This window comes from Sapajus apella, unplaced genomic scaffold, assembly GCF_009761245.1.
Source record: "Sapajus apella isolate SASKATOON/1434 unplaced genomic scaffold, GSC_monkey_1.0 scaffold35, whole genome shotgun sequence".
Taxonomy (NCBI): Eukaryota; Metazoa; Chordata; class Mammalia; order Primates; family Cebidae; genus Sapajus; species Sapajus apella.
In genome coordinates, this window is record NW_022436975.1 from 16,613,407 (window position 1) to 16,634,158 (window position 20,752).

The 20,752-nt window shown below is 37.7% G+C and overlaps 1 protein-coding gene across 4 annotated transcripts in view; it reads right to left on the reverse strand.

Annotated features, from left to right (window-relative positions):
- PDE7A (phosphodiesterase 7A) overlaps positions 1–20,752 on the reverse strand; it is a 122,563-nt gene that overhangs the window by 16,868 nt on the left and 84,943 nt on the right. For all 4 annotated transcript variants that reach the window (XR_004274453.1, XM_032296216.1, XM_032296218.1 and 1 more), the window contains exons 4-6: positions 14,815–14,966; positions 12,559–12,622; positions 6,331–6,426 (exon numbers count right to left, since the gene is read on the reverse strand). Coding sequence is in view for 3 of the 4 variants with exons in the window: in XM_032296216.1 (XP_032152107.1) it covers positions 6,331–6,426; positions 12,559–12,622; positions 14,815–14,966 (312 nt within the window). In the remaining variant the exon portion in view is untranslated. The remainder of the gene's footprint in view (positions 1–6,330; positions 6,427–12,558; positions 12,623–14,814; positions 14,967–20,752) is intronic.

The window sequence follows — 20,752 nt, forward strand, 5'->3', positions numbered from 1 at the left end:
ACCACAGGTGCACACTACCATGCCTGGCTAATTATTTGTATTTTTTGTAGAGACAGGATCTTGCCATGTTGCCCGGGCTGGTTTTGAACTCCTGGGCTCAAGCAGTCTACCTGTCTTGGTTTCCCAAAGTGCCAGCATTACAGGTGTGAGCCACTATGCCCTTCCTAATAAGCTATTTTTGTATGTGTTGTTTTTTTTTTTATTTTTATTTTTTCCTTTTTTGAGACGGAGTCTTGCTCTGTCACCTGCCATCATGCCCAGCTAATTCTTTGTATTTTGTAAAGATGGGATGCCACCATGCTGGCCAGGCTGGTCTTGAACTCCTCACCTCAGGTAATCTGCCCACCTCAGCGTCCCAAAGTGCTGGAATTACAGGTGTCAGCCACCATGCCCGGCTGTATTGTGTTTTATAACTTACATTTTAGTACAGTAGTCCCCTCATATTTTGGGGGGGATATGTTCCAAGACCCCCCAATGAATGCCTGAAACCACAGATAGTACCAAACCCTATGTATGTTTTTCCTATACAAACACACCTATGATAATGCTTAAATTATAAGTTAGTCATAGGAAAAAATTAACAATAACCAAATAAAATAGAACAATTATAACAATATGCCAGCATCACAACTCTTGTGTTTTGGGGCCATTATGAAGTAAAATAAGGGTGATGAACACAGGCACTGTGATACCAACACAGCTGATCTGATAACCAACATGGATCAGGATGCAATGAGATTTCATCACTCTGCTTACAAGGGGGCACAATTTAAAACTTATAAATAGCTTGCTTCTGGAATTTTCCACTTAATATTTTCAGACTAGAGTTGACCACGGGTTAACTGAAACCACAGAAAGCAAAACCAGAGATAAAGGGAGACTACTGTACAGTATTACAGGCATACTACTGTATGTTCCTCAAGGCCAAGTATGCTGTCTCACACCTGTAATTCCAGCACTTTGGGAGGGCGAGGCCAGAGGATTGCTTAAGGCCAGGAGTCTGAGACCAGCTTAGGCCATTAGCAAGACCTTGTCCCTATTAAAAATAAAAATAAAAATGTAGCCCAGTGTGGTGGTGCAGACTGTTAGTCCTAGCTACTCAGGAGGCTGAGGTGGAAGGATCGCTTGAGCCTGGGAGGTCAAGGCTGTAGACCATTGAGTTGCTAGGGGACAGAGCAAGACTATCTCCAAAAGAAAAAGCTTCTTAAAAACTCTATGTAATAAATTTATCTCAGTCTGGTATATATATATTTTTTTAAGCCAGAGTTCTAAGTACAAGTCTCAAGTCTGAGTTAGTATTTCTAGCTCTTCAACTGGGTGTACACTGTTGGTATTAAGGCTTCTTTTTTCCCCCGCTTTTTGAGACAGAGTCTCGCTCTGTTGCTCAGGCTGGAGTGTAGTGGCACCATCTCAGCTCACTGCAACCTCTGCCTCCCAGGTTCAAGCGATTCTCCTACCTCGGCCTGGATGAGGTGGAAGGTTAGCTGGAGCTTGGGAGGTTGAGGTTGTGCAGTGAGCCACAATCATGCCACTGCATTCCAGCCTCAGCAATACAGCAAGACCCTGTCTCAAAAAACCAAACAAAAAAAAAACACCTGAGTTACTATTTTCTCAATTCTCCCAAGGACAGTATAGAGCTGAAGCCATTCCAGATACACTGCACAGAAGATAATCCATCGTAGCCAATGGATTCTTCAGGGTTTTAGGGCTTACTTTTCTCATAAACCTGTTCTAGTGGCTTCCACATTAGCAGCAACAGGATGGGGGAAGAAACAGCCAAGTGTTCATAAGAACAATGTGCAAAGCGGGGGTATGCATGCTTATGATTGCCAGTATAGCTACTGGGGCTACTCACACTATTTTAGTTATGAACTTGAGAATTTACTACAAAATATTATCTGTAGAGTCACACAGGCTTCTGTCTACTTAGATAAACAAAGCAGTTACAGATTAGCAAAAATGGTTGTATGAATTTATTTATGTAGTTTTGAGACAGAGTCTCATTCTGTTGCCCAGCTGGAGTGCAGTGGTATGATCTTGGATCACTGCAACCTCTGCCTCCCAGGTTAAAGTGATTCTCCTGCCTCGGCCTCCTGAGTAGCTGGGATTAGAGGCACATGCCTCCACACCCGACTAATTTTTATATTTTTAGTAGCGATGGGGTTTCGCCATGTTGGCAAGGCTGATCTCGAACTCCTGGCCTCATGTGATCCATCTGCCTTGGCTTCCCAAAGTGCCAGGATTACAGGTGTGAGCCACCACGCCCAGCCTACATAAAATATGAAATGCCCCACTAGCACCATCTTAACTCCCTTATAGTTCCAAAGTTTCATCATTGTCCTACAGAAATAAATTACTTCCTGAATAATTTGTAATTTCTCTCTACTTGAAACTGAAAGATTTTAAAAGGATATCAAATCAACGTGATGGTCTCTCACTATTAAGTATAGTCATACCACAGAGGTGTTGAGTGTTAAGTTCCAGAACACTAATATGAAGTGAATACTGTAATATAGCAAGTCAAAATTTTGGGTTTCCCAGTAAACATAGCTCTCATGTTTACACTATAGTCTATGACTGCACAATAGCATTATGTCTTAAAAAACCGATGTATACATCTTAATTTAAAAGACTTTATTGCTACAAAATGCTAATAATTATTTGAGCCTTCAGCAAGTTGTAATCTTTTTGTTGTACATAAGCAATAATGAATTACAAATTAAGCTATCTCGTGATCTAGGTACTATATGAAATATCACATTGAGGCTCAGAAAAGGAGACCCCAAAATATGCTGCTTTGGACTTCAAACTTGGAGCAGCAAATGCAGGAGAGGACTTTCTCTGAAGTTCCTCTATCCACCTAAAGGACGAACACTTTACCAGGAATCGTAAATGCCTTCCTCAGGTGGAACCAACCAGGAGAAATTGGTGCATAACACAAAGGAAGACTAGAGTTGATATCTTGTGCCTCAGCCTCCAGAGTAGCTGGGATTATAGGTACTCGCCACCACGCCTGGCTACTTTTTTGTATTTTTAGTAGAGACAGGGTTTCACCATGTTGGCCAGGCTGTCTCCAACTCCTGGCTTCAAGTGATCTGCCCGCCTCGGCCTCCCAAAGTGCTGGGATTACAGGTGTGAGCCACCGCACCTGGCCTCAAATTATCTTTAAAGCTTACTCTCAAGAGATTTTAGGGATCAGAAAAAGAAGAAGCCTAACTGCGATATACCTCATTTTTTAAAAGTTTTAGCCTTCAAAAATTTAGAAAAGTACAGAAATTGTGTCATCTTTGTCAGCAATCTGTAGCCAGTGTTAAGAAACTGATTGCAAAGTCTTCACTATTCCCTGTTATCTATGGCTCTGCGACTTTGCAGCTTCTGCACCAAGAGATGCAGCTCATCCCTGATCTGACCTGCTGTGGCCACTTGCTGCAGAAGTGGAGGTGGGCCAGTTTTGAGCCCAGGGCTCCAGAGGCCTGGGCTTATCAGCTCTCTCTTGGAAACCTGCCACTACTGTTTGAACAAGCTCAGCTGACTGTAAAATAAATAATTCTTTCTTGTTTTTAGTGTAAATCTATCACGGTGCCAAACTCCTCTGCTTCTTTTAAGTTTAACAGAAGACCATGTAGAGCCGAGATGGGTCAGGCCTGGCATCCTAGCTGAGGTCACTGCAAAGCCAACATTCAGCCTACCTGTTGCTGTCTGCAGGTGCATAAATGAGCTCACCCAGACCAAAAGAAGCACTCAACAGCCCCACAGATGTAAGAGCTAAATAACTGTGTGTTGTTTTAAGCTACGAATTTTGGATGGCTTGTTATAGAGCAATAGCTAACTGATGTAACTGAGATAAAACTTAAACAGGTTCTTGTATAAATATAAATCTTGTTACTGTTTTTTATTCTTTTTGTTAAATCTTGTTACTGTTGGAGAGAGATCCAAGATGGCTGATCACTAGTAGCTCGGGATTGCAGCTCCCACTGAAAGAGCAGAGAACAAGAGGACGCCACACTTTCAGATCAATTTTTGTTGCCCACACACCAGGAGATTCCCAGCGGAGGAGCCCCACCTGTCGCCAGCGTGACTCTTGAGGCCGGTGAGGCGGTTTTGCCGCTGCCTTGGTGTGGCGGTTCTTGGTGCAGAGTCAGAAAAGCACCATCAATCTTAAAGCCGCTGTTTTGGCCGGAGCAGTGGGTTGCTCAGATTCTAGCGCCGGGAATCAACAAGTTGGACGTCCATTCAGAAACCCAACTATAAAGACGGTAATTATAAAGACCACAGATGGATAAATTTATAACGAAGGGAAGAAAACAGCCTAAAAAGGCTGAGAATACCCAAACTCAGAACGCCTCTCCCTCTACAGGGGATCACAGTTCCTCATCAGAAACAGAACAAGGCCTGATGGAGAAAGACTGTGTTCCATTAGCAGAAGCTGGCTTTAAAAAGTGGATGATAAGAAACTTCTGGGAATTAAAAGAACTTGTTCTAACCCAATGCAAAGAAACTAAGAACTTTGAAAAAAGGTTTGACGAAATGTTAACAAGAATACACAATTTAGAAAGGAATATAAGTGAATTAATGGAGCTGAAAAATACAACACGAGAATTTTGCGAACTATGCACAAGTTTTAACAGCCGAATTGATCAAGTAGAAGAAAAGATATCAGAGGTCGAAGACCAACTTCATGAAATAAAACAAAAAGACAAGATTAGAGAAAAAAAGGATAAAAAAGAACGAGCAAAGTCTCCAAGAAATATGGGACTATGTGAAAAGACCTAATCTACGTTTGATAGGTGTACCTGAATGTGACGAAGAGAATCAATCCAAGCTGGAAAATACGCTTCAGGATATTATTCAGGAAAACTTTCCCAACCTAGCAAGGCAGGACAATATTCAACTCCAGGAAATACAGAGAACACCACAAAGATATTCCTCAAGAAGGCCAACCTCAAGGCACATAATTGCCAGATTCACCAGGGTTGAAATGAAAGAGAAAATACTGAGGGCAGCCAGAGAGAAAGGTCAGGTTACCCATAAAGGGAAGCCTATCAGACTCACAGCAGATCTCTCAGTAGAAACCCTACAAGCCAGAAGAGAGTGGGGGCCAGTATTCAACATCCTTAAAGAAAAAAACTTTCAACCCAGAATTTTACATCCAGCCAAACTAAGCTTCATAAGCGAAGGAAAAATAAAATCTTTTGTGAACAAGCAAGCACTCAGAGATTTCATCACCACCAGGCCTGCTTTACAAGAGCTTTTGAAAGAACCACTACAAATAGAAAGGAACAACTAGTATCAGCCTTTCTAAAAAATACCAAAAAATAAAGAACATCAACATATTTAAGAAATTGCATCAACTAACGGGCAAAACAGCCAGCTAACATTAAATGACAGTATCAAACACACATATATTGTTATTAATTTTAAATTTAAATCGACTAAATCCCCCAATCCAAAGACACAGACAGGCAAAAAAAGCCAAGAACCATTGGTATGCTACATCCAGATCCATCTCACATGCAAGGATACATAAAGACTCAAAACAAAGGGATGGTGAAAAATTTACCAACCAAATGGAGAGCTAAAATAAATAAATAGAAAGCAGGAGTTGCAATTTTTGCTGATAAAATAGATTTCAAACCAATAAAGATCAAAAGAAGCAAAGAAGGATATTACATAAAGATAAAAGGATCAATGTAACAAGAAGAGCTAAAGATCCTAAACATATATGCACCCAATACAGAAATACCCAGATATATAAGACTTACAAAGAGACTTGGACCCCCACACAATAATAGCGGGAGACTTCAACATCAATATTAGATAGATCAATGAGACAGAATGTTAACATCGATATCCAGGACTTGAACTCAGATCTGGAACAAGTAGACTTAATTAACATTCATAGAACTCTCCACTTTAAATACACAAAATATACACTCTTATCAGTACTACATCACACGTATTTACAGGTTTAAATGAAATATTGGTTGGCTGCTTGTTAATTATTTTATTCCCTCATTTTTTTTTATGTCTCTATTATTAAACACAATTACAGGCATACCCAGTTTTAGACTGCATTCTAGCCCGGGCAATAAAGCAACACCCCTGTTCTCTCTCCCTCTTCCTCTTCCTCTTTCTTCCTTTCCTGTATTTTTTTTCTTTTCTTTTCTTTTTTTTTTTAATTCTTTTTCTTCCTTTCAAAAAAAAAAAAAAAAGAAAAATAAGAAGCACCACAGGATTTCCAATATCCACCTCTCTCCCCTTGATGCAGAAGGCATTTTGATCCATAAAAAAAAAAAATCTTGTTACTGTTAATGGGTTAGAATCACTTACCTAAAAATCTACGAAGTTTCATCATATCTAAATGGAAGTACTCAATTAATCCATGAAGACTAAATAAATGAAAGGTTAAGCTTACTAGACTATTTCCTAAAAAGAAAGAAGAGACATTACATTAGTAGGAAATACAAGTCAACACGATTACATTATGCTTTGAAATATGGATTCTGAATACAAAACATGGAAAGAGTAATAATTCCTTTTTGTCTACCGAAAATATGCATCTTGTTTTACCAATTATGAACTTAAACGTCATGTCTTTGTTTCACTCTAAGAAAAAAATTAATTTTTGTTTTTCGCTTTTCCACAAACAACTGAAAGCTAGACATTTTCAAACAGATTTTTTTAAAAGACATCAAAATAATCAGAATAGACAATGAAAGCTTTGAAAATTGCCCCACACAGTAACCTAACTCAGTGTGGTTGCATTTGACCTCCCTCCTGACATCACCTCTGCCATCTTGCTTTCACTGAAACAGACTGCCCCAGAGCACACTGCCTCGGCTGCAGCCTTCTTAGGTGGAGAATGTGTCTATTCTTATCCTTACAGGGTTAGGAGAAGGCATCAATGACCTCAAGATCATCAGGATTAAAAACTCTGAACTCAACCACTTGCTTTTCCAGATTAGCTGCAGAAAATCTGAGAGTTACTGGTGGGCGGGGTGGAGTGGGGGGGGTGGACATCACAAAACTAGGCAGAATATTGCTATAAATTCATAGTCAACACTGCCCAGCAATCATATTGTTTTCCAGCGAAATGGCTTTCACTTTTTAAAATGCCTGTTTTCAAGCCTTTTGTACTCTTCTTAAACTTTCAACATACTTACTTCCCATCCACCCTGTCATTCTACACAGCCCCATATGTCACAGAAATAATACAAGCTCTCAAGTTTCCCTTTCTGTCTTTTTTTTTTTTTTGAGATGAAGTCTTGCACTATCGCCCGGACTGGAGTGCAATACAACAGTGTGATCTTGGCTCACTGCAACCTCTTCTCCTGGATTCAAGCGATTCTCCTGCCTCAGCCTCCTGAGTGGCTGAGATTACAGGCACCCACCACTAAGCCCAGCTAATTTTTTGTATTTTTAGGAGAGACGGGGTTTCACTATGTTGGCCAGGCTGGTCTAGAACTCCTGACCTCGTGATCCACACACCTCAGCCTCCCAAACTGCTGGAATTACAGGCATGAGCCACCACACCCTCTTTTTCTTTCAAAAGCCAATCCATCCATACCTGTTCAGAGATATTCCTTCTTCCAACAGAGACACCTATCCCAACCTCAGCCCACCTCACCAATCTCTCTCTTTTCTATATTGTCCCAATAAACATCAGCATTCAGATATGCTTTAGATTCTCACATCTCTGAAACAATAAAGAATCTCAGCCTCTCCTGGCCCCTCCAGTTTCACCTGCTCCATTCTCCTACAGAGCCAAGATTTTGGAAAGGGCTGCAAAATGCAATGGGGACTGTCTTGGTCCTCAATATCCACTCCTTTGTCATTGACAAGTGGAGTCACACGAAGAACAGAAATTAAAATTGGAAAAGCTAACATTTTTATGATGTTTAGTTTTGCCTTCCATGGTGTAGCTCTCCATTTTTTATACCTCCTACTATATTTCTCAGTTTTATAAACTTCCATAGGACGCATATGCTATATTAGTTTAGCAATTAAATAGGCCACATGTTTTAAATAGGCTACATATTAAAAAGTCTATTTTAAGTAGACTACATCCTTTAAATAGACTCATAAATTATTGCCAACATTCAGATAATAACAATAAAATACACGATTCTAGTATTCTCTAAAGTCTGACTCTTATAAAAATGTATAAAAGACATATTGGTCCCACATGGAAAATGTATAGTAATATTATTTATAAAGGATAATAAAGGACTGTTTGGCTTAACTTGTTATCTAAAACTGCCTAACCAACTGCCAACAAAAGACCATAGCTGATAAAAAGTACATTAATTGAAGCATTATTTGCATGGGCAATAACAGAAAAGATATGGCAGGCCAAAAGTAAAAAGCACCTGACATATCACCTTCATATGGAAAGAAAAAACATTTCAAATCTTACGTTTTAAATAAACTAAATGTTAATATATGTTCAGGTCCTGATATGCTCTATTGGTACAAACACGAGTTCTTGTGGTGTGGAGCCATTTCTGAAGAAGTGAACCATGTGTCTGTTACCATTTCTGTAACAACCATCTTCTCTTCGAGAATATACATAAATATTTTAGAATGTTTATTCATTCTCTGTATATTTAGATTATCATAAGGTTCACCCCAAATTGTTTTTCAAATGTAACAAAACAAATTACCCATTTCTAGGATGTAGAATAAATTTTAAGCAAGCTACAATCGAATGGGAAAATACCCTCTTCAGAAATTCAGGCAGTATGCAGTGAAGAAACACATGTAATGTCCCCACCAAGAACATTTAAGCAATCTGACAAGAACCAGTTTCTTAAAGCATACTACCCATATGTAATTGAAAAGCTGCATGCAAGATACCAACTGAGGATTTTAATACCAGTGAGTAAGAACACAAGTCAACAAAACATTTCAAAACAAGAGATGCTCAGCTGTGTTAAACAAAAACCAGACACAGAACTTTTAAAAAATGGAAATGAAAACAAACACTTTCTTGAAAAAGCAAATCGTATTTTTAGAAAAGCTACCCTCATAAAAAGATATCAAAAGATAGAACTGCCTATGGAAGAGTGGTCCTCATTTGTTTTTAGAAGGTGATCCAGATGGGATCTGACTGGAAGGAGTAGGCTAGCCCCACAGTGCGGGCCTGGCAGCTAGTGTCCTCACGAACCAGGTGGCTTTTAGGGGTGATAAGCTCTTGCTATGTCACATCATTGAACTCTCTCAGTCCTACAAAAGGAACTTCAAATGCATCCTACCAGACAATAACTACTTCCCTCCTTGTAGCAGACAAGCTGGGACCATTTGTCTTGGCACGAATCACTGCATTTTGCTTCATCTTGGCCTTCCTGTCCTCCCTTCAATATCATCTGGGAAATTACCAGCATAAGAAACATGAGAAAGCACTGGATCAACAAGCAAGAAGAGAAAACTATACCCTTGGATATCATGAATATATATTACCCAGAACTCATTTCAGGCGAAGCAGTTTTAAAAGGAAAGCCATTCTCATTATACAATATAAGCTAAAGGAATTTTCTTTTGCCCATTTGTTTCTCAATAACATCTCTTCAAGTAGAAAATTCCTGAGCTTTTGAATAGCTGTAATTAACTGAATGTATAAATCTCCACCTGTACAATCAAAGGTGGGTAGCTAACCATGGGTGGTTTCTACTAAACCCTAATGATCTGGAATGAACCCCAAGGGGAAACCATTTAGCCACCCTGTCCACAAATCCCGTTCAAAATGTGAGGCAAGCAAAAGGAAAGCGAAGTGCTTAACCATTGCAGAACGCTAGCTATTCTGCCCATCCAGTGCACTGCTGAGCTCAGGCCGCTTTCATCACCATGCCCCCTGACTAGCAGAGTATGTACTTTTTAAAAATAAGATTTAGAGAAGAACAATCACCTATTTCAATGAGTGACAAGTGTCCCAGCAGACTAATAATAGGCTATGAGAGTTTATGTAAGGCTAAACCTTGAAGTGTGAAAGGTGGCATTGTTTCATCTATATTTGTCTTGAGATAATACCTAACGTAATACTTATGTTGAGTTAGGAAAGGGGAATTTCCCAGAGCAAGAAGAAAGTGGGCAACTTGATCTTTTACTACCTATATTTTTAAAAAGGAGAACACCCAAGGGAAGGCTAACTGTGTAAATGACATCAGAGCCTTTCCTGTGTGTATGGGCCAAGGTGGGGGCAGGGAGAACAGAACACTTAATCACCAAGGGCAAAGGAAAAGCAGGAGATAGATAGCAAAGGGGAGGAATAAAAAGGCAGGGAGGCAGGAGGGTGGCTTTGCTGATAAAGGCAAACTTCACTGTCTTCACAATTTTGCCTAGGATCTGTCCAACTTATTTTGTGTCAACAGTGCATAAACCAACAGAAGGTATAGACAAAGGAATTTCCACTAGGCATTGTCATACAGCTTACAGAGAATAATGGAGTGATACCAAAAGACCCACACTGATTCTCAAGAAAAATAAAGTTGTATTTGCTTGTTCATTTTACGTATTTGGCTTCCTTATGAAACAAGCTTCATTCTGAAGCAGGAAGAAAAAGCAGGTGATTTCCAAGTACAGCAGTGATTTCATTATTCTAAAGTCAGCACTGACTTCCTCTCAGTGTATTTTCTGCTAGGAATAAAGAACTAGTTGAACAGCCTTTTTTCTTTTTTCTTTTCTTTTTTTTTTTTTTTTGAGATGGAGTCTTACTCTATTGCTCAGGCTGGAGTACAATGGCACAATCTCACCTCACTGCAACCCCCAACTCCTAGGTTCAAGCAGTTCTCCTGCCTCAGTCTCCCAAGTAGCTGTGATTACAGATATGCACCACCACACCCAGCTAAGTTTTTGTATTTTTAATAGAGATGGGATTTTGCCATGTTGGCCAGGCTGGTCTTAAACTCCTGACCTTATGTGATCCAACTGCATCAGCCTCCCAAAGTGCTGGGATTACAGGCATGTGCCACCCACCAGATCTGGCCTAGTTGAGCTGCTTTTACCAGTGAATAAGAATACAAATCAACAAAACATTTCAAAATAAGAGATGCTTAGTTGTGTTAAAAAAGCAAATAACAGGCACAAAGGAACTTTTTAAAAAACAGAAATAGAAACAAACACTTTCTTGAAAGAGGAAATTGTATTTCTAGAAAAGCTACCCAAATAAAGGTATATTAAAAGATAGAACTGCCTAAGGCTTAGCGGTCCTCAATTGTACCACCAATAATTATGCCCACAATTTTATCCTAAATAAGAGTGATTCCCTGTTCCTCTTCCTACAGAACATGTCCTGTTCCCAAGGAGAACAAGAAAACATGATCCCTCCAGCCAGGACCAAACTAAACTCAGGAGTGGGTAAGCAGATTAGAATCACCTGTGGGCATTTTTCCCCAAACCACTCATATTCTCTGTACATTCTGACAAGCCTTCCTAAAGAAGCTACAGCTCTTTCCTATTCCCTATCTGAAAGCAGGGAACCACTGCTGTTGGTCAGGTTGTGCCAAAAGGTGGTTAACCCACCACTCAGCAGTGGCTATCATAATAGGCATACAATATCAGATGTCATTGTAAATGGCCACAATCTAAAATAAACCAAAAAAGAAAAATAAAAGACGTTGAGATAATAATGTTTACTTTGGGTTATTATTAAAAATAGCAGTCTCAATTGCCAACCAATCAAGCCAAGTCATGATGACGACGATGATGATGACAACTGCTGATTATTGTTTTTTTTTAATTGCATTTTAGGTTTTGGGGTACATGTAAAGAACATGCAAGACTGTTGCACAGGTACACACGTGATAGTGTGATTTGCTGCCTTCCTCTCCTTCACCTATTTTTTTTTTTTTTTTTTAAGAAGGGGTTTCCATGTTGGTCAGGCTCCCGACCTCAGGTGATCCACCAGCCTTGGCCTCCAAAGTGCTTGGATTACAGGTGTGAACTACCACACCTGGCCTTTTCTTTTTTTTGACTTCTGATTATTGTTAAGGACAACAATCAAAACATAAAATTATGAGACTGATTCTCTAGGCTTTTAGAAAAGTTACTTAAAAAGAAACAAAATGATGCTCCCTGATATGGTTTGGCTGTGTCCCCAGCCAAATCTCATCTTGGATTGTAGTTCCCATAATTTTCACATGTTGTGGGAGGAACCTGGTGGGAGATAATTGAACCATGGAGGCACTGTCCCTAATACTGTTCTTGTGGTAATGAATAAGTCTAACAAGATCTGGTGATTTCTTAAGGGGTTCCCCCTTTTGCTTGGCTCTTATTTCTCTCTTGCTTGCCACCATGTAAGATGTGCCTTTCACCTTCCACCATGATTACGAGGCCTCCCCAGCCACATGGAACTGTGAGTCCATTAAACCTCTTTTTCTTTATAAATGACCCAGTCTCGGGTATGTCTTTTATCAGCAGTGTGAAAATGGACTAATACATTCTCTCCTCCAGTAGAGGGCTCACAACCTCAGCACAGTAAATGAAAGCAACACACTAGTGGCTGCACCATCAATGTAGTAATCTAGACTATATTAACTGGAGTAAGTCAAATTCTTCACTTACCATTTGTTAGTCTATCAAATAGAAAGATATCAAAATTCCAATTTCCAACTTTTTCCAGCATACACTGAAATGAAAACCAAACATTCCTACTATAATTTAATTTCAGTAACATTGTATTTTGTAGATATTCCATAGAGAAGTTAATGAAAATGGAAAGTGATTTATTTACTTTAAAAAAAAATACAAGTATCATTCTCCTTTTAATCATGACTTTTTCAACTGGCTCCAAAAAATGTGCAAAAGAATAAACTCCATTTGAAAAATGAAACATTACTTTGTTTTTCCATTAATAAATGCACAGGAAGGTTATGTTTCTCAACTTATTCCTATAGGCCCGCACAGCTTCAAGAATTCTAGTATCACTTAACATCACAGAAGTGTAGTTCAAATGTTGCATGGTTTAGAAACTAAATTGTAAAAAATCTAATAAAAATAAGTCACACTATTTTTTTGAGTATTTACTATACTCCAGGTACTAATTTACTCACTCTTTTACTACTCACAACACTATCACACATAGTTTTCATTTTTTAAGACAGGGTCTTACACTCACTGTCACCAAGGCTGAGTGCAGTGGCATGAACAAGACAGCTTACTGAAGCCTCAATCTCCTGAGAAGCTGGGACGACAAGCATGTGTTACCACACCTTTTGTTTTTTTTTTAGAGACAAGGTCTCAGCATGCTGCCCAGGCTCGTTTCAAACTCCTGGGCTCAAGTGATGCTCCCACCTTGGCCTGCCAAAGTGCTGGGATTACAGGCATGAGCCACTGCACATGGATAGGCATTGTTTTCAATTCTCATTTCATTTTATGGATGTAGAAACAAGCAAAAAAAAAAAAAAAAAAAAAACTAACTTGTTCAGCTATAAAGTGATAGAGCTCGGTCTTAAGTTAGTAATCTGTTTCTAGAACCTAGGCATCTGACACTGATACCATATCATGCTTAAATTATTTGTTGTTCAGTTTTTAAAAAACACTAACTTATGGATATTTATTTATATTATCTAAATATGCTTATAAAATAATACAATTTACTACATTAACTTTTAGGATAATGTGTACTTCAGCCAAGCAAACAAATCCTACGAAGACCCTAAAACCCAAATATTTTTATACCATATACTCTTTTTTTTATATATATTTTCTTTATTGTATACCATATAATCTTAACCTGAACATTTTGTGGACTTTTTCTAGAAAAAAACTTTTACATCCAAAGGTTCACTGTTGTATACATTTTTGAATACACTGACATTGGCAACACTAAGATACTACTAGTAGAGATCATTAATTACGACAGTATGAATAACAACAAATGATATACAGATCAATATTCTCATTCTAAAAGGCAGAACTTGTAAACTTTTTAACATTTAAAGCAAGCATGAAGACTTTCCACTGATGTATTTTACTAAACAGGGAAGCATTTTTTTCCACTTTCATGTAACTGTAAAGAAGACATGCCAGCTTTATCTACACAACTTAAAAACTTAACCTATGCAAACTTAAAAATCTAGTCTTATAAATATTAAGTCAAATAATAACTTAAAATACATTGAAAATTTAAGATTATTTAAAATCCTCATTTGGTTAAAAACAAGGTTATTTAACCTTGACGTTCAGTAAGACATTTCTTTTTAAATTATATAAAGATGAAGTAAATAATGCTCAAAATCAACAGGATTATGATATATCTAAACCCTCAAAATCTCTCTTGATGTAAGACTATGAAAACTCATTTGATTAAAAGTCACAAGACCTTTGTGAAAAGGTATTATTAATACACACACACACACACACACACACACACACACACACACACACAGACACAGGGAGAGACCCAATTTCCTCTGCTGGGTTTACCTCTAATCAGCTGGGTGAGCACAAACAAATCCCTTGTGCTCTCTTGGACTCAGTTTCCTTACTGATGGAATACGGACATGTGATTAGATCAGATAAGCTCTAAGATTCTTCCCAGCATTATGATTCTGTGAGATCTTACAGTTTAATGTTCTATTGATCTACTTGTTATGTAATGTTGTAATAACAAATGAAAACATTGTCACTGCTCAATTTCCCTTGCTCTGTAATGCTTACTTATAAAACAAACAGCTGCTCTAAAGAAAAAAACCTGGAAAATGGCCTCAACTGCTTTTCATAGAAAAAAAGGCTCTACAAATCATTACTATATGGGGAATAAAGGGCTTCAGTAAACTTATCAAAAATTAATGTTTTATTTAAAAAAACTATACACACCTTGGCTTGTCCATTATAATCATCATCTAAAATGTTTAGAGAATTTGAAACTGTAGTACCACGAAAAAAGCGTGAAGATCTAAGATATCGCTGGAAACTTAGTAGCCTTCTGATATTCCTTGCAGAGACAGACACTTCGATTTCAGATTGTGCTGAAATAAAAAGAATAAAAGGTGAGTAAAGCAAGTCAAAATTATATACATGCTATCTTTGCAATATCACTTTTAGTTATATACAAGTATTTAAAAAATTCATTTTAATACATTTCCAGGAGAGAAGAGATACTTTATTTCTATTTTCTTTTTTTAAGTGATTTCTCACTCTATTGTATTTCTATTTTCAATGAAAGAACTAAGGATGAAGATCAATGGCCAATTTTGACAACATTTAGAAAGTTAATGAAGACTGTGGCAGGATTAATAATCAGGGTTTGTTGTTTTTTTTTTTTTAACTTTCAAATACTATCACCTCTTACTCTTTTGCTTCAATATACCACATAAACATGGAGCAGAAACATGAAAAAAACCAAGTTTCAAACTACTAGAAAAGCTAGGTCCTAACTTACATATGAGATTTCAACAATTACACAACTAAAACATTTCATATCCCAATGAAGTTTCATTCCAAATATTTTCTTAACATAATTAAGAGGAAAAGGAGACAGAAGAGGGAACAAAGTGGTTTATATCCTACAAGTGTTCTAAAGGATAGGGCTAAAAATTATTTAAGGTGATATGCTCTAGAAAGGGTGCAGTTCTACACTGGAGACTGGAATGTTCTCTTTCAGTGAGTCTAACATAGCCATTTTTTCCCTCTAGTGTTAGAATAAACCAGAGTTCCTTGGATTGGGCACCAGATGAAATGACAGATTTGGGTTTAAAGCTATCTTGGAGGGAATATGTGTTATCTTTAGATTCTATAATCAAACCAAATTCAGTAAAATGTTCACAATATGAAACATGAAAATCAAGACTGAGGATCAACAAATCATCTCTATTTAGAATCACCGGTGAGGTGAAATGGAAGGTAATCAAACATATTCTCTCTTGCATGTCCAATCACTCACTCCTCTATTAACCTCTATTGTCCTGTGTTTCCTTACCTGTATAATATAATGGCAATAATATCTAATTCAAGGGTGCACATTAAATTAGATAATATATACAGAAGTCAGAGACGGAGCAGGTGTTAAATGGTAGCAATGTCGAGGATGATAAAATTGATGCTGCTCCCCTTGCTTGGAGGTGTGCTTCCAGGTAATTACCAGCAATTCTTAATCTGTTCATCTTGCTCTAAATAAAAGCATGTAATGGCTCTTCATCATCTTAATATGAACTTCATTTCCTTAGCCTGGAAGAGATGGCTTCACGTTCCAAGTCCGGCTCTTTGCAGACTTGACTCAGGTGTCACCTTCCCTGGGAAGCGCATTCAAGACTCCGCACCTATCCTGAAGAGGCAGGAAGCACCCCTCTGGCTTCCCAAAGCTATTATAGTACTTCTGATATTATAATTAACTTATTTGTCTCCTTGAACAAATGATGACTTTCAATACAGACATCAATTATGTTTTTCACTTCCGTATTCCAAAGCCTAATAGTAATTCAAAGTATATAGCAGGTAATTGTAAAATATATTAAATAAACGCATACTATTTAAAAAATATCTGAGGCGCTTTGAGGTTCCTATACACACAAATAAACCAGAAGTAAAATAATGCACACTGTTATGTGATTTACTTCTCCCATTTTTCATGCCAGTGAGTAAATGGCAAGTATCTAAAACAACTGTGAATCTTAAATTTCTGATCTTTACCAATGTAACTTACTTTATAAAAAGGACCAGAACCAAAATAGTAAAAACTATTAACATCAAGTGATGATTATGTTTAAACTAGAATGGGTTTGTTTGAAGATATTAGGGTAGATTACATTCTGAAAGCAATGTTCCAAGTGCTTTGTAAAAAGAATCTCATTTAGTCATCAACAACTTCAGAAGATAAACATTATCCCCCACTTTACACATGAGAACACTGAATCTACAAGAGATTAAATAACTTTCCCAAGGTCACATAGCCAATATAGGGTGACACCTGGATTAAAAAACACAGGTCTGTTTACAAAGCCTGTTTACTCATAAGGGTTTTAAAATTATATCTACAGTATTGTTTATGTACTGTTCATTACAAAGATCTGTGTACATCATTATTCAAATAGTTTTTACTTCAGATGAAGGTGTGGACAGAAAAAGAAACAGAAGGGAAAAGGCTAATGCAAAGGAATGTTAAGTATATAATGGGCTCTCATAATTTTATTACTAGAAAAAAGTGGATCTGCAAGGGACAGAATGGCATGGCATGAATATATGGAGAGGCAATAAGATCTAATTAATGTAAAACTAGCACCACCATCTCTGTATTTGTAAAACAATTTACAGTTTTACAAAAGTATGTTCACATCCACTGTCCCATTTAGTAATCACTACCATCCTGTGAAGAAGGCAAAGATTATCATCTCCATTTTACAAATACAGCCTTAGAAATCAAGGTAAAAATGCAATACAATTAATGCATTAGAGCCAATGCATTTAGAAAAATTTTAGAAAATGCTGCAGAATACTTGTAATGTATTTATTACGAAAAAGTAACTTAAAGCAGAGTTCAAGGTAATGAGAACCACTTCATGAACATTCCCTTTGATTTATCTTAAATCACACACAAAAGGTAACAATTTTATTACTGGCAATTAGGAATGCAGAGAGAGAGAGAGAAACAGAAAGAGAGGGAGAGAAAGAGAGACAGAGGGAGAGAGGGGGGGGGGGAGGGACGGCGGAGGGGGAGAGAGAGAGAGAGAGCGCGAGAGCGTGTGTGTGTGTGTGTATTAGGATCACATTGCATGTGTGTGAATTAGAATCACATTGTGTGTATGTACGTGTGCATATGTGTGTGAATTTGAGAATCTCTTTGCAAGGACAACTGCATAAGGTCCAAAAAATGAAGGGGAAACTCCAACAATTCAATCCATTGTGCTCTATCACCATGGCAGGATACACAGTATCAACGATTAAGTCAGTTGGTACTGTCTGGGAGCCAAGGCCCCATCCACGAAATCATGGTTGTATCTTCCCCAGCCTAACTCTTTATTTTCTGGGTAACTTGTGGTAAGTCACAAGCTTCTGATGTCTCATTTTCCTTAACTGGAAAAAAAAAAAATCATCTGTTTCCTGTTTCACAGAGCCCTGAAGTTAAGATTCATTATCAAGAGTTCTATTTTGGGCCGGGCGCGGTGGCTCAAGCCTGTAATCCCAGCACTTTGGGAGGCCGAGGCGGGTGGATCACGAGGTCAAGAGATCGAGACCATCCTGGTCAACATGGTGAAACCCCATCTCTACTAAAAAAAAAATACAAAAAATTAGCTGGGCATGGTGGTGCGTGCCTGTAATCCCAGCTTCTCAGGAGGCTGAGGCAGGAGAATTGCCTGAACCCAGGAGGCAGAGGTTGCGGTGAGCCGAGATCACGCCATTGCTCCCCAGCCTGGGTAACATGAGTGAAACCTCGTCTCAAAAAAAAAAAAAGAGTTCTATTTTGACCAAGTTAGGCTGCAAATGAGTATTAGATATTGACTCACAAGGAAATGATCATTCATCATGGAAGCCCAATGCCTTCCAAGACTAATCACGTAAAGAAACCTACACAACAGGTTAAGAAATGAACCTTCACTTAATTATATAGAACCACCCTTAACAATTACTGATTATGTCACACACAAATTAAGAAAGGACAGGGAGGTTGTCTAGATGAAATGGCAGGTCATTCAAAGAAAAATGTTTTCTTCATCTATAGGGTCTGAGGGCCTCATACAGGAAGCCTACACTTAACAAGACTATATGCTGGGAAAGAATGAAAATCCGTGAGATTTTGCAGAGATGCCAACTAAAACTATCTCAAAGTTTTGTCTAAGATTTAATATAGGACCAGAACTTACAGGGGATGTCTGGTTTGATTTTCTTCATTAATCTAATTTTTGAATATGTAATACATGCACATGTGTGAAAAATAAGACAAGGAAGAAAATAACAATGAAAAATTCAACCTCCTATGTGTCCCCCATATAACCACTCTCAAGCCCTATCCCAAAATGGTAACCTTTATCTTAAAGTTTCTACTGTATCCTTCCTGAGTTTTAAAAAGTTAAATATATACAAACACATATTATTTTTCTACTTATTTTACATAAATGGTAGCATATTTTACAACCTGTTCTGCATCTTGCTTTTTAATTTATCATGGATCACTCTCCCTGACAGTGCAAAGATGCCTTCCCCATTCTTTTATAAGGCTGTATTCTATCATACAGATGAATCGGGCATTGCTCCAGTTTTACAGTTTGCAAAAGTACCTTTGTTTTGTTAAATATGCTTATATTTCTACTACTTGATTTGTCAGCTTGAGATACCATCCTTTAATTTTCAGTTATTGCACATGAGGAATCACTCTATATGCCATCTTCTTTCCCCTTTCCTCCTCCAGTATTGTTAGTTACCAGGGTGCATTTTTTTTTTCCTTTCACCCTAATCTTTACTTTCATTTTAGGCTTAGCTCTAGAAATTGAATATATTCAATTATACAAGTCCTCTTATCTTAATTTTCCTAGTTATCTGTTTGCTTGTGTTCATCATCTATAGTTTCCTCAAGTGCTCATAAAAACAAAATTATTTCATAGCAATACATTTCACTCACATTATTGAATATTCAATTTTTTTTTTCAGTAGTCTTTGGTCTTTCTTGGTTCTCATTTTCCTTTCTTGAATTTCTTTGAAGGTACTGGTTTATTATTTCTGGCATTAAAATTTGCAAAATCTAAGGCAAACTCATTATTTTCTCTCTTATAAGTGACTAGGTGTTTTTGTATGGCCACCCACAGAATTATTTCTCTCTGAAGTCCAATTACTTTACCAAGATCTATCTGGTATGATCTTGGTAAGATCTATTCTGGGTCATTTTCACCTGGTATGTTCTTTCAATATGCAAATTTAAGTATTCTGTTATTTCTGGCAAGTTTTCTTGAATTATATTTCTAAATACCTACTCTGTTCCACTACTTTAGCTTTTTAAAATCAGAGACTCTGTCTATGCTGAACCACCTTAATCTGTTTTCCATATCTCACTTTCTCTCCAATTCTTTTTAACTATTTGTTTGCTTTTCTCATTTCTATCCACTATACCCATTACTGTGCTCAGGATAGATTCTACCTTGTCACCTTCCAAATCTGTCTTCCTTTCCATGATATATTTAAATTTGACTTCTACTACTTCCTGATTCTGAATGTTCCCATTTCTTCATTCAACTCATGTCCTTTTCTTATCATTTCTTCACTGAGTTCTTAAATTTGTGCTTTACGGTAAAGCTATTGTTTCATTTAATTTTTTGAGTGGTAGGAAATTTAGTCACGATTTTCATCAGCTCTATGGCAGCACTTTTCCATTAAGTGCTCCTCTGTCATTAAGTTCGGCCACTCTTTTCCGATGTTTTACTTAATTATCTGCTGTGCCAGTTTCTTTTTGTAAAAGTCATTATTGAATGAGCTGTATTTTCCTGGGCCAACCCTTTGTACCAAGTTCTTAATGGGAATTAAAGGGAGGTCTTGCGAGAGAGCAGAGGAAATTCCTCTGAGCTCTACTACCCAAATGGCTCTCTCCTTCTCTGCCAATGAGATAGACTGCTTCTTACGATGATGCCTCTGCTATGTCTCTAAATCAAATTGGGCCCAGAAAGACTGCACTGAACCCTGCTTAACCTAGATCCTAGACCAGATGTGGAAAGTGAAATATTTAGCTTTGTACTTCAGGGTGAGCTCCCCACCCTCCCCCACCCCCAAGAGTTAAAAAAAAATTAAGATTTGTGTCCTAACATATGGTCTATTCAATGTGCACTTGAGAAGA